Source organism: Leptodactylus fuscus, unplaced genomic scaffold, assembly GCF_031893055.1.
Source record: "Leptodactylus fuscus isolate aLepFus1 unplaced genomic scaffold, aLepFus1.hap2 HAP2_SCAFFOLD_441, whole genome shotgun sequence".
Taxonomy (NCBI): domain Eukaryota; kingdom Metazoa; phylum Chordata; class Amphibia; order Anura; family Leptodactylidae; genus Leptodactylus; species Leptodactylus fuscus.
In genome coordinates this window covers 22,177-37,194 of record NW_027440467.1, presented here as the reverse complement: position 1 = coordinate 37,194, position 15,018 = coordinate 22,177, and the positions used below count along the sequence as shown (strand labels likewise).

The 15,018-nt window shown below is 46.9% G+C and overlaps 1 protein-coding gene across 2 annotated transcripts; it reads right to left on the bottom strand.

The window, feature by feature from the left end:
* Positions 1-4,271: 4,271 nt before the first annotated feature.
* On the bottom strand, positions 4,272-9,956 carry LOC142188421 (leucine-rich repeat-containing protein 14-like). Of its 2 annotated transcripts, none has more exons than XM_075261829.1 (4): positions 9,934-9,956; positions 9,026-9,382; positions 8,202-8,849; positions 4,272-6,066 (listed from the first exon to the last, which is right to left on the bottom strand). In XM_075261829.1, the coding sequence occupies exons 2-4, from the start codon at positions 9,355-9,357 to the stop codon at positions 5,487-5,489; spliced, it is 1,560 nt and encodes a 519-aa protein (XP_075117930.1). In that variant the 5' UTR covers positions 9,358-9,382; positions 9,934-9,956; the 3' UTR covers positions 4,272-5,486. The 2 variants fall into 2 exon arrangements, with proteins under 2 accessions (XP_075117930.1, XP_075117928.1); XM_075261827.1 differs by having other exon boundaries at positions 9,809-9,952.
* Between the last annotated feature and the right edge of the window lie 5,062 nt (positions 9,957-15,018).

The following is a 15,018-nucleotide window of genomic DNA, read 5'->3' as shown; positions in this document are numbered from 1 at the left end:
GTGACCTAGCCACAGACCTGAACACAATCCAAAATCTCCTGGAGGAGATCAGTATGGAGGAGTGGGCTAAAATCCCTGCTGTGGTGTCTGCAAACTTGGTCAACAACTACAGGAGACGTCCGACCACTGGAATTGTATCAAAGGTTTTTGGGCCAAGTATGAAGATCTGGGTTTCCATTATATCAAATATTTTCCCCAAAGAATTTACTGCAGGGTTTAGAATTATTTTCTAACCCTATTAAAGGGATCCTAACACGTAGGAATAGCCTTAAGAAAGTCTGTTCTTCTCCGACCTTTAGATGTCTTCTCTGCGCCCTCATTTGGTAGAAATCCCGTTTTTCTTCGGAATGCAAATTAGTTCTTTTGATGTCCCCAATGCTGTGAGACCTCTCCAGTGACGCCTCCATCTTCTTCTGGAACGGCCACTTCACGCGTCTTCTTCCGGCGCTGCGGTGAAACTTCTACGCATACGCAAGTCAGCTCTGCTGTCGGGCCTCAAGAAAATGGCCGCTTACACCAGGTGGGCATGCACAGTCGGCTCTGCCCGAGGCCCGATGGTAGTGCTGACTTGCGCATGCGTAGAAGTTTCACCCCAGTACTGGAAGAAGATGCGTGAAGAGGCCGTTCCAGAAGAAGATGGAGGCGTCACTGGAGGTTTCTGTCACAGCATCGGGGACGCCCCCAGTGCTGCAAGAGAACTAATTTGCATACCGAAGAAAACCGGGATTTCTACTGAATCGCGGTTCATTTTAACCACTTGTGGACCGCCCATAGGCTATAAACATCCGGGAAGTGGTTGCCTTGTTCTGACAGGATGTGCCGGTACGTCCAATCAGAACACAGCAGCTGCACAAGATCGTGCAGTAACCTCAGCCGGAGCTCCCAGAGAGATGGCAGGGAAGGTTTATACCCGTCCCTGCCTTCTTGATTGCTGTGTACATAAGGCTCAATGAGCGCTGTATACACTGCTATGCGCGCTGCCATGATGGGGCCGCCTTCTGACCCGGCGGTCACATGATCCGCCCATGTCAGTGTCTTACTAGAGCTGCTGGGTCCTACAGGACCGAGATCAGCTCTGTATACTGTATATACAGCGTGCAGGAGGCTAAATATATACCAGCCCCAGTGATAGGAGAAAGCAGCCTCTAATACAAAGAATAAAGGGATCAGACGTCCCGAAAGGTCTCTCATCACCTTATGGGGACACCATCTGAAAAATATTAAAAAAATTAATAAAAAAAAAGTTTTCAAAAAATTTAAATAAAATAATTTTAAATAAAAAAAAAAAAAAAAAGTAAAATACCCAATAAAATGCTGTTATTAAAGGTGATAGCCCCGCCCCCCGACAACACCATACAAAATAACAAATTACCGTAACAGAGAGGAAACACTATTTTATAAAGTTTTTCTGTGACACTTTGTGTTATTAAATTAAAAGTGAAAACCGGACACAATTTCCCTCCTATTAGGTTTATATTTTCCCGGATATAATTTTTTTTTTTTTTTTTTTTTTTTTTTTAAGACAAATTCGAAAATAAAAAACAACATAAAAATAAAGCCCTAAGTGTCCCCGAAAAAAGACGCAGAAATTAGTTGAATGAGACGTACGAGAAAAATGTTACAGGTCTCAAAACCGCACAAACAAAATAAACCGAAAAATGTGTCTGGTCCTGGAGCACAAATAGCCCGGTACTGAAGGGGTTAAAGAAGCGCATCTCCCTAGTCGGTTCCTAAAGGAGCAGCAGATGACACTCTGCGGGTTACAAGATCATTCCTGCCATTAAACTATTGTGTTGGAGCAATAATGACCCCCTCCCCCCTCCCACGTAGCAATGGGGACATCCCCACCGCAGCCCAAGAAGGGTCTCCAGCGCCGCCTCCTTCTTCATCCACCGCATCATGTTCAGTCTTTTTCTGGCGCAGGCTCGTAACTTCTAGCAGAGCAGACTGCGCAGGTGCACAAGTCACGTGAAAATGGCCGCTTGCACAGTATTGTTAGCGGCCATTTTCCCGTAGCCTGCGCAGTCTGCTCTGCTCTGTTAGGTTACAAGCCTGTGCAGGAAGAAGAAAATAATGATTAAAGGTGATCGCCCCGCCCCCGACGACACCATACAGAATAAAAATGACTGTAACAGAGAGGAAACACTGTTTATAATGTTGTGTGAAAAATGTAAAAAATACCCACAATGATCTCACCCGATTTCCCTCCTATTTTGTTTATATTTTCCCAGATATAAAAGAAGTTAAAACACAAGCAAAAAAAATACATAAAACTAAATCCTGATGTGCCCCCGAAAAAGACACAAAAATTAGTTGAATTACACAAATAAAAATGCTCCAGCCCCCAAAACCGAACATGTGTCTGGTCCAGAACCACAAATTGGCCGGCACTGAAGGGGTTACACAACCCTACGCTTGTACACGCTCCGCGCATGTACAAACACAGGGAGAGCTTGTGCTTTAGCGTTTCTATACGTCTCATCTTTGATTTCCTCTTCCAAAGGTTTCGCTCCGTGCCGAGTCTTCCACAAGATCTTCCATTTCTGGAATAAATAAATGAGACATTCCTGGTGCAGATGTGGTATAATATACAATAAATATAATATTACTCCCGGCTCAGCGCTGACGAGATTGGCCACCATCTTGCACAATCGCGCGGCCGTATGACATTTATCTGTCACAGTGGTAGAACAGGAGGAGAGCGCCGCCGCTGCCGCCATATTGTTTCATCCAACAGCCAATGACCGGATTCTATCACAGATTATTGATGGCTTCAAGGAATGTCATAGAATAATATGACACCCCATTGGGGTCACCGCCGAGGCCTATACGGGGGCTCAGCAGACACACGGGATGTGGTGACCTCATTCCACCTGTGCACCCCATGTGACCACTGGGGCCCAATCACTTGCCCCTGCGGTGACCATTTGGGAACATGTGGCTTAAAAACCGGGCTACCAACTCGCAAAGGTCCCATGACATTGGGGGGGGCTCCTGATTTTATTTATTAGGCCGTTACCTGTTGGGGTTATCCTATTACATTACTTACCGATCGCCACTCATGCTGACGGCCGCCTCGGCTTTCCTTGATGCGCCCCATGTCATGTCACTAGGACCCCCTGGGGGGCAGAAGCGGAGGCAACTATGAGGAGGAGCGGGGATCAAAAAGAGGCCGTGGGCCAGCAAACCCCCACAAATACTCTCTCATTATACTCGGGGTCTTTCCAGACTTCCAGGAGTTAGTTAGGGCTGTCCTGGGCCTAGACCACAAACCACTAATAAAGACAATTAAAGGGGCGGCCACAAGAGGAGCAGAGGGGAAGAGGAGCAGAGGGGAAGAGGAGAAGGGGGAGCAGAGGGGAAAAGGGGGAGCAGAGGGGAAAAGGGGGAGCAGAGGGGAAAAGGGGGAGCAGAGGGAAAAGGGGGAGCAGAAGCAGCAGAGCAGAGGGAGAGGAGCAGAGCAGCGGCAGGAGGAGCAGATGGAAGAGGAGCGGAGGGAGAGGAGCAGAGCAGCGGATGGAAGAGGAGCGGATGGAAGAGGAGCGGAGGGAGAGGAGCAGAGCAGCGGCAGGAGGAGCGGATGGAAGAGGAGCGGATGGAAGAGGAGCAGAGTGGAAGGTGCGGTGGCGTTTGCCTCTCCTCCTACAGACATCACTAGACGCAGATAGAGCAGGGCACTGATTTGGGGTCAGGCCGTTCCCTCGCACTGCTGGAGTTGTCTTTGTATTTCTGCAGCTCACATAAGTTTTAGGCAGGTGTGTACAACATGAGGTGCAATAAAAATGGTCTCAGAAATAGAAGGGTTAATAGCTTATTTCTGTAGATGAAGAAATGGAAATTCGCTCAATATTCGGTGTGACCTTTGCCTTCTTGGTACAGAACTGGGCAGGGGGGGGGTTGTCCACTCCGCCATTTTGTCCCACCCGTCTTGTTATGTCAGACAGACTGACTGGAGGATGTTGAGATCAGGGATATATCTATGGGACCATATCACCCCCCCCCTGACTCCTCCAAAGGGCAAAGGTCACACCAAATATTGATGAGATTTACTTTTCTCTTCTGAATTCACAAAAATAAACCATTAACCCTTCCACTTCCAAAGTCTTTCTGACTGATCCCCAAATATTCCTTTAGGCGCTTCAGTGGTTCACCCCCCCCCCCCCCCCACACACACACACACACACTTACACCACATATACAGTCACCTATCCCTATATACGCCAGACATAATGGCTGCTCGCACACCGCACGCAGGAGACCGGACACAGGAGGAGATTAAAATAATAAGGTGTTTTTAATATAAAATTTCAGTATAAGACATGACGGCAGCTTGTAAGGGGAGTAATAAACCTAAGAAATGGATGAGCGACCCTCAGGACAGGTCACCGACGTATGATCAGTGGGGGAGGGGGTCTGACACCCGTGAGCCCTCCAATCAGCTGACTGCAGAGGCCTCGGTGTTCAGACAGCACCATACACTGTATAGTGGCAGCACTGGGTATTGCAGCTTAGCCCACTGAGAGGACCAGTGAATTGGACGGTCACTCAGTCAGCTGATTGCCGTGGTGCTGGGTGTAGGACCCACCAATCAGACATGGAGGACCTACCCCAAGCACTGGCCAAAACCATGTAGGTTCAGGGAAACCTCTATAATGGGGTTGTCAAGTCACAGCATTGGGGGCAATTCTGGTCAGTGGGTGTCCCATGGATCTTCACACCCCAGATTTGGACGGAGCGGCTGGCCGGACACTTTGTGCTGCCCTGGTGGTCTTCACGCACCATCTGATCAGCCGCTCCACCTAAAACTGGACTCTCGTGATCGTTGGGGAGGGGAAAGGGGGTCTCAGCAGAGGGACACTCACTGATCAGCGTAGTTAGCACAGCGATGTTCCATAGACTTCTATGGTACCACACTATACAGCTTGGACAACCTCAATACTGAAGATGTGCAGGGTTCTGGGTGTCAGAGCACCCCCACATATCTAACACTAAAGGACAGGCCATCAATGTTACAGAACGGAGACCCCCTTTAAGCAGTTTACACCGATGGAGCAGAGTCAACCCAAACCTGCAAGTGGCCAAGACGCTGCAGCGAGACGTCTTATCGGAGACAATTTCAAGGAGTTTTTATAGTTTTCTGTGACCCCCTCCCCCCCCCCATTGACTTTTCATTGCCTTTGCGATCTCTCGTTGCAGCAGTTTAACCCATTGTGCAAGTTCGGGTGAGTGGTCACGTCTGAAGATTAAAAAGGAAAGTTTTGTTAAAAAATAAAATTTGGGTGCGAGGAGCGGCCGGCCTGATAACATCACCAGAATGGAATTCCCTGCTGTTATTGGGGTCACCTTGTGACAGGTAAAGGGGAGGGACCATGTGGAGGAAGGACAAGATGGCGTCCGAGGGGGGGGGGCTCACCCTGACAGGCTCGGCTTCTTCTACATTACTTGGGACAATCATTTGGCGCAGGCGGCAGTTTCAGAGTGGAGGACTAAGATGGCCGAGGCATCCAGGGCTCCAAGCTCAGGTACTCCGGGGGCCGCTGAGTCACCATGTTGGAAGTCCACACCATGTCTGTCCTATTAGCTCGCACCAGAACTTCCTGCACCTCGGCATCAAACTGAAGGGTCCTGTGAGGATTGATGGACGGAACGGACTGTGAATTGGGGGCGGTGTCCTGGTAACACTCCGAGGGGAGCGGATAGATGACAAGGCGCAGGTCGCTGAGGAACAGGAGTCTGTGCAGAAGATTGCGCACACCCCCAATGGATACAGGGTTATCAAACAGCCCCAGGTAGCGCAGGTGGCGACAGCGCCCCAGGACAGGGGTCAGCACCGACAGCGAGGCGTCACTCAGCTTACACTCCATGGCATCCAGGAAGAGAAGGGACGAAGAGGCGGCTGCAAGGAGCTGCAGGAACGGCTGAAGGAGCTCGTCACGCAGATTGTGGCCGCTCAAGTCCAACTTCTTCAGAGAGGAGACATGGATACTGGAGGAGAGATAGCGGAGGTCAACGGGGAAGAGGGAGCAGAAGGCCAGCTCCAAACTCTCCAGAGGGGCCGGAAGCATCCTGTAAGAAGAAGCAAGACAGGAAGGTCACCAGCAGAATAGTGAGCGCAGCTCCGGGGTATAATACAGGATAAGTAATGTAATGTATGTACACAGTGACTGCACCAGCAGAATAGTGAGCGCAGCTCTGGAGTATAATACAGGATAAGTAATGTAATGTATGTACACAGTGACTGTACCAGCAGAATAGTGAGCGCAGCTCCGGGGTATAATACAGGATAAGTAATGTAATGTATGTACACAGTGACTGCACCAGCAGAATAGTGAGCGCAGCTCTGGAGTATAATACAGGATAAGTAATGTAATGTATGTACACAGTGACTGCACCAGCAGAATAGTGAGCGCAGCTCTGGAGTATAATACAGGATAAGTAATGTAATGTATGTACACAGTGACTGCACCAGCAGAATAGTGAGCGCAGCTCTGGAGTATAGTACAGGATAAGTAATGTAATGTATGTACACAGTGACTGCACCAGCAGAATAGTGAGCGCAGCTCTGGAGTATAATACAGGATAAGTAATGTAATGTATGTACACAGTGACTGCACCAGCAGAATAGTGAGCGCAGCTCTGGAGTATAATACAGGATAAGTAATGTAATGTATGTACACAGTGACTGCACCAGCAGAATAGTGAGCGCAGCTCTGGAGTATAATACAGGATAAGTAATGTAATGTATGTACACAGTGACTGCACCAGCAGAATAGTGAGCGCAGCTCTGGAGTATAATACAGGATAAGTAATGTAATGTATGTACACAGTGACTGTACCAGCAGAATAGTGAGCGCAGCTCTGGAGTATAATACAGGATAAGTAATGTAATGTATATACACAGTGACTGTACCAGCAGAATAGTGAGCGCAGCTCTGGAGTATAATACAGGATAAGTAATGTATGTACACAGTGACTGTACCAGCAGAATAGTGAGCGCAGCTCTGGAGTATAATACAGGATAAGTAATGTAATGTATGTACACAGTGACTGCACCAGCAAAATAGTGAGCGCAGCTCTGGAGTATAATACAGGATAAGTAATGTATGTACACAGTGACTGTACCAGCAGAATAGTGAGCGCAGCTCTGGAGTATAATACAGGATAAGTAATGTAATGTATGTACACAGTGACTGTACCAGCAGCATAGTGAGCGCAGCTCTGGAGTATAATACAGGATAAGTAATGTAATGTATGTACACAGTGACTGCACCAGCAGAATAGTGAGCGCAGCTCTGGGGTATAATACAGGATAAGTAATGTAATGTATGTACACAGTGACTGCACCAGCAGAATAGTGAGCGCAGCTCTGGAGTATAATACAGGATAAGTAATGTAATGTATGTACACAGTGACTGTACCAGCAGAATAGTGAGCGCAGCTCTGGGATATAATACAGGATAAGTAATGTAATGTATGTACACAGTGACTGCACCAGCAGAATAGTGAGCGCAGCTCTGGGATATAATACAGGATAAGTAATGTAATGTATGTACACAGTGACTGTACCAGCAGAATAGTGAGCGCAGCTCTGGAGTATAATACAGGATAAGTAATGTAATGTATGTACACAGTGACTGCACCAGCAGAATAGTGAGCGCAGCTCTGGAGTATAATACAGGATAAGTAATGTAATGTATGTACACAGTGACCAGCAGACTAGTGAGCGCAGCTCTGGGGTATAATACAGGATAAGTAATGTAATGTATGTACACAGTGACTGTACCAGCAGAATAGTGAGCGCAGCTCTGGAGTATAATACAGGATAAGTAATGTAATGTATGTACACAGTGACTGTACCAGCAGAATAGTGAGCGCAGCTCTGGAGTATAATACAGGATAAGTAATGTAATGTATGTACACAGTGACTGTACCAGCAGAATAGTGAGCGCAGCTCTGGAGTATAATACAGGATAAGTAATGTAATGTATGTACACAGTGACTGTACCAGCAGAATAGCGAGCGCAGCTCTGGAGTATAATACAGGATAAGTAATGTAATGTATGTACACAGTGACTGTACCAGCAGAATAGTGAGCGCAGCTCTGGAGTATAATACAAGACGCATATTTGTGTGCATTTCATGCATTTGCAGAGGGACCTCTTAGTTTAGGACCTGATGGTCAGTGATTATTATGTGATTACCAGAGTAGGTGCTGTAAATGTTCAGAAAGCCGTGACGATCCGAGGTTGAGCTCCTTGAGTGCAGGCAGCTGGCAGAGGTGGGAAGAGAAGGTCTGTATACCGTCCTCGGCATCGGTGGTGAGTATCACGTCTACATTGCTGTACGGTAACTTCAGGCTCCGCAGGTTGGTGAAGCGCTTTATATACGGCATTAGAGTGTTCAGACCACAAAGCCCCAAGTTATTGAACCTCAGGTCTATCTGCCGGAGGTTGTAGGGGCTGATCGGGTTCAGCAGCTGCAGCAGTCCTATAGAGCGCCGCAGAGACAGCTCCTCCACCCTGAAGTCCCGACAATGCAAACGCAGAGGACCACACGAGTTACCCTGCAGCGCCTTCTGCAGGATGGAATAGGAAGTGCTGTTCACAAACAGATCCACTTGCACATCCACACACAAAGGGCCTTCAACTGTGTACCCCGAGGGTAAAGGGTCACCGGACTCTCGCCTGCGCTCCACATCTAGCCACAATTCCTCCTGTAATCTTTTGAAGAGCTTGATGCAGGACTTTGCCAGGAGGACGGTGAGGGGCCAGAAACTCAAAGTGTTCGCGTCCTGCTCCAGCTCATTGTCATGGATATCAGTCAGGTCCAGGAGCCTCAGTTGCTGCTCCCTGCAGGTGAAACATGAGCAAGACAGTCAAGATGGAGGATGCCAAGTGTGCTGCCCTCCACAGGCCCGGAGCCAAAGAAACTCCCCCCCCCCCCACCCCCCAGGCCCTGAGCCAGAGGGCTACCCTCCATCCAGCCGCCACGCACAGGCCTTGAGCCATTGGGCCTCCCCTCTCACCTGGGCGGTCGCCCCTCTCTCCAGCTGACCAGCTCCCGCTTGAGGTAGTCCACGACGCTCAGTATGATGGCCTGCATACACTGCCGATTGGCCTTCTCATAGGTCATGGTGGGGGGGTGGAGGTGCTCGTCCTCCTGCAGCAGACTCTGGAGGATCAGGAAGGGGAATGGCCATTGCCGCACCAATTCCTGCAGCGCCAACGTCTTCTTGTCCATGAATGCGGCTCTGAAGAGCACCCGGTAGAGGTCGTCTGGGACAAAGGGCAGCGCTCTGCGCAGGAGACTGCGGTCCGACACCAACCTCCGACTGCAGATGAACACCAGGGACAACATGGCTGCCGAACCAAAAGCTTATCACCTGAACAGAGAGAAGGCCACAGGATGACACCAAGGGGTCAGAGGACAGGGGGTCAGGGAGGGCAGAGGACGGGGTCAGGATGACATCCAGGGGTCAGGATGACATCCAGGGGTCAGGGAGGGCAGAGGACGGGGTCAGGACAACATCTAGGGGTCAGAAGACAGGGGTCAGGACGACACCCAGGGGTCAGGAAGGGCAGAGGACAGATCAGGATGACACCCAGGGGTCAGAGGACAGGGGGTCAGAGGACAGGGGTCAGGACGACACCCAGGGGTCAGAGGACAGGGGGTCAGAGGACGACACCCAGGGGTCAGAGGACAGGACGACACCCAGGGGTCAGGGAGGGCAGAAGACGGGAGTCAAAGAGACCAAAGAAAAGGGGTTAGGGAGAGCAGAAACCATGGAGGGGAGAGGCAGGACAACAACCTGGGGCAGAGGAGTGGGATGATGTTGTGGCGTCCATTATATTTGGGAGTCTCCGGTACTGGGGTCCCCGGTGTGTGGGCTGGGGTCCCGGCTCTCCCCGTCAGGTCCTCCGTCCTCCTACTCACCTGCCTGCAGCCGTCAGACACCGCTTAGCCCCGCCCCCTGTCACTAGAAGCCCGCCCACCAGCGGACCGTCCTTACGTCAGCGCGTCCTGCGTGTTATATCGCCATGTTAAGTACTGGCTGAATGAGAAACGAAAGTGAAAGTATCCTCTTCCTAATCTACTCAGAGCCTGGTCACATGACACGTCCTATACTGGGGCGGCACTACAACTCCCAGCATGCTGTGGCTGCTGACATCCGCCCTATTACACTCAGTTACATAAGAGTCAGTTCACACTGTGCTGTCTTCACCAGTTTTACATCAGGTATTTGTAGGTCATGGTCAGAACCGATGAAACGTCCTAAAAGCGCAGCGTTATCGCCACGTCCGGATTGTTCACACCTGGGAATATGATGCAGAGTTTTGCCTTATGATTCTGCATAATAAATAATACTGTAACCCCTCTCCTGCCGTATAAACGCTTCCTCCTCATATTACATGGACAGGACGCGGCGGCGGCGGCGATTTGTTGTCCCTCTGACGTGGTGACCAGAGCTGTATATTGTGTCTGGCGCCAAATACCGGAGGAACGAGAAACCGCCGCGGCTTATACGAGTGTCGTCATCACTGATGGAACAAGAAGACACATTTATATCATGGACTAGCCCCTGCCTGTGACTTCATCTGCGGGTTGTTGGGGTCGATGATCCGCCTATAGTCAGCAAATTGCTGCCGGCGATGGTTTACCTGCTCCGGCGTTTCGGCAGCCCTTTAGCTGTCCTGCTGCTGAACTTGTTCCTCGCACCGTGCCTGTGATTGTAACGGCATCGCCGCAGCTCACTGGGACACCATATAATGAGCATGTTCTTGGCCCCATCAGCTCCGCTTGAGGAGAACTCTGTGACTTCTGGCTCCTTCATAGATCTCTTTGTTTGTGACACATTATATTTTATTTTTTCGGCCATATTTAATATTAGCAAACTGCCAATGTGGAGTAAAGGTGTTTCCCCTCCAGTGTGTCAGCACTGGAGCAGATCAGATAATATGCAGATGCTTGTACACAATGGACTGAGGGTTAGCTGAGTGTTACACAGAGAGATAACAGACCTGAGAGCTGAGATAAGCGGCTGCAGGAGCAGTGTAATATAGTATGTGACCATAAATCCAGAACAGTAGTGAAGCCATGTCATGTACCAGGATACAAAGTATCCAGAACAATAGTGAAGCCATGTCATGTACCGGGATACAAAGTAGCCGATGTGTTACTCCAGGTTACAGAGAATCTATGGGACAAATCTCATCCAAATCCGCTCAGTGGTTTATGTGATTGAGGAGCAAACATCCAAACTGTCACATGTATAATATTAGTAGGATGGATAGGATTAGATACACAGCTCAGTATACAGTATCACACAGGATAGGATTAGATACACAGCTCAGTATACAGTATCACACAGGATAGGATTAGATACACAGCTCAGTATACAGTATCACACAGGATAGGATTAGATACACAGCTCAGTATACAGTATCACACAGGATAGGATTAGATACACAGCTCAGTATACAGTATCACACAGGATAGGATTAGATACACAGCTCAGTATACAGTATCACACAGGATAGGATTAGATACACAGCTCAGTATACAGTATCACACAGGATAGGATTACATACACAGCTCAGTATACAGTATCACACAGGATAGGATTAGATACACAGCTCAGTATACAGTATCACACAGGATAGGATTAGATACACAGCTCAGTATACAGTATCACACAGGATAGGATTAGATACACAGCTCAGTATACAGTATCACACAGGATGGGATTAGATACACCGCTCAGTATACAGTATCACACAGGATGGGATTAGATACACGGCTCAGTATACAGTATCACACAGGATAGGATTAGATACACGGCTCAGTATACAGTATCACACAGGATAGGATTAGATACACGGCTCAGTATACAGTATCACACAGGATAGGATTAGATACACAGCTCAGTATACAGTATCACACAGGATAGGATTAGATACACAGCTCAGTATACAGTATCACACAGGATAGGATTAGATACAGCTCAGTATACAGTATCACACAGGATAGGATTAGATACACAGATCAGTATACAGTATCACACAGGATAGGATTAGATACACAGCTCAGTATACAGTATCACACAGGATAGGATTAGATGCACAGCTCAGTATACAGTATCACACAGGATAGGATTAGATACACAGCTCAGTATACAGTATCACACAGGATAGGATTAGATACAGCTCAGTATACAGTATCACACAGGATAGGATTAGATACAGCTCAGTATACAGTATCACACAGGATAGGATTAGATACAGCTCAGTATACAGTATCACACAGGATAGGATTAGATACACAGCTCAGTATACAGTATCACACAGGATGGGATTAGATACACAGCTCAGTATACAGTATCACACAGGATAAGATTAGATACACAGCTCAGTATACAGTATCACACAGGATAGGATTAGATACACAGCTCAGTATACAGTATCACACAGGATAGGATTAGATACACAGCTCAGTATACAGTATCACACAGGATAGGATTAGATACACAGCTCAGTATACAGTATCACACGGGATAAGATTAGATACACAGCTCAGTATACAGTATCACACGGGATAGGATTAGATACACAGCTCAGTATACAGTATCACACGGGATAAGATTAGATACACAGCTCAGTATACAGTATCACACGGGATAGGATTAGATACACAGCTCAGTATACAGTATCACACGGGATAGGATTAGATACAGCTCAGTATACAGTATCACACAGGATAGGATTAGATACACAGCTCAGTATACAGTATCACACAGGATAGGATTAGATACAGCTCAGTATACAGTATCACACAGGATAAGATTAGATACACAGCTCAGTATACAGTATCACACAGGATAGGATTAGATACACAGCTCAGTATACAGTATCACACAGGATAAGGTTAGATACACAGCTCAGTATACAGTATCACACAGGATAGGATTAGATACACAGCTCAGTATACAGTATCACACAGGATAGGATTAGATACACAGCTCAGTATACAGTATCACACAGGATAGGATTAGATACACAGCTCAGTATACAGTATCACACAGGATAGGATTAGATACAGCTCAGTATACAGTATCACACAGGATAAGATTAGATACACAGCTCAGTATACAGTATCACACAGGATAGGATTAGATACACAGCTCAGTATACAGTATCACACAGGATAGGATTAGATACAGCTCAGTATACAGTATCACACAGGATAGGATTAGATACACAGCTCAGTATACAGTATCACACAGGATAGGATTAGATACACAGCTCAGTATACAGTATCACACAGGATAGGATTACATACACAGCTCAGTATACAGTATCACACAGGATAGGATTAGATACACAGCTCAGTATACAGTATCACACAGGATAGGATTAGATACACAGCTCAGTATACAGTATCACACAGGATAGGATTAGATACACAGCTCAGTATACAGTATCACACAGGATAGTATTAGATACAGCTCAGTATACAGTATCACACAGGATAAGATTAGATACACGGCTCAATATACAGTATCACACAGGATAGGATTAGATACAGCTCAGTATACAGTATCACACAGGATAGGATTAGATACACAGCTCAGTATACAGTATCACACAGGATAGGATTAGATACACAGCTCAGTATACAGTATCACACAGGATAGGATTAGATACACAGCTCAGTATACAGTATCACACAGGATAGGATTAGATACAGCTCAGTATACAGTATCACACAGGATAGGATTAGATACACAGCTCAGTATACAGTATCACACAGGATAGGATTAGATACACAGCTCAGTATACAGTATCACACAGGATAGGATTAGATACACAGCTCAGTATACAGTATCACACAGGATAGGATTAGATACACAGCTCAGTATACAGTATCACACAGGATAGGATTAGATACACAGCTCAGTATACAGTATCACACAGGATAGGATTAGATACAGCTCAGTATACAGTATCACACAGGATAGGATTAGATACACAGCTCAGTATACAGTATCACACAGGATAGGATTAGATACACAGCTCAGTATACAGTATCACACAGGATAGGATTACATACACAGCTCAGTATACAGTATCACACAGGATAGGATTAGATACACAGCTCAGTATACAGTATCACACAGGATAGGATTAGATACACAGCTCAGTATACAGTATCACACAGGATAGGATTAGATACACCGCTCAGTATACAGTATCACACAGGATGGGATTAGATACACAGCTCAGTATACAGTATCACACAGGATAGGATTAGATACACGGCTCAGTATACAGTATCACACAGGATAGGATTAGATACACGGCTCAGTATACAGTATCACACAGGATAGGATTAGATACACGGCTCAGTATACAGTATCACACAGGATAGGATTAGATACACAGCTCAGTATACAGTATCACACAGGATAGGATTAGATACACAGCTCAGTATACAGTATCACACAGGTTAGGATTAGATACAGCTCAGTATACAGTATCACACAGGATAAGATTAGATACACAGCTCAGTATACAGTATCACACAGGATAGGATTAGATACACAGCTCAGTATACAGTATCACACAGGATAGGATTAGATACACAGCTCAGTATACAGTATCACACAGGATAGGATTAGATACAGCTCAGTATACAGTATCACACAGGATAAGATTAGATACACAGCTCAGTATACAGTATCACACGGGATAGGATTAGATACACAGCTCAGTATACAGTATCACACGGGATAAGATTAGATACACAGCTCAGTATACAGTATCACACGGGATAGGATTAGATACACAGCTCAGTATACAGTATCACACGGGATAGGATTAGATACAGCTCAGTATACAGTATCACACAGGATAGGATTAGATACACAGCTCAGTATACAGTATCACACGGGATAGGATTAGATACAGCTCAGTATACAGTATCACACAGGATAGGATTAGATACACAGCTCAGTATACAGTA

Bases quoted from the DNA above. Each gene is read 5' to 3' on its own strand.
- LOC142188421 (XM_075261829.1), bottom strand. From the start codon at position 9,357: ATGTTGTCCCTGGTGTTCATCTGCAGTCGGAGGTTGGTGTCGGACCGC. The intron at 8,850-9,025 runs GTGAGAGGGGAG...TTTCACCTGCAG, and splicing joins AGAGAGGGGCGACCGCCCAG to GGAGCAGCAACTGAGGCTCC. The intron at 6,067-8,201 runs GTAATCACATAA...TTCTTCTTACAG, and splicing joins CATTTACAGCACCTACTCTG to GATGCTTCCGGCCCCTCTGG.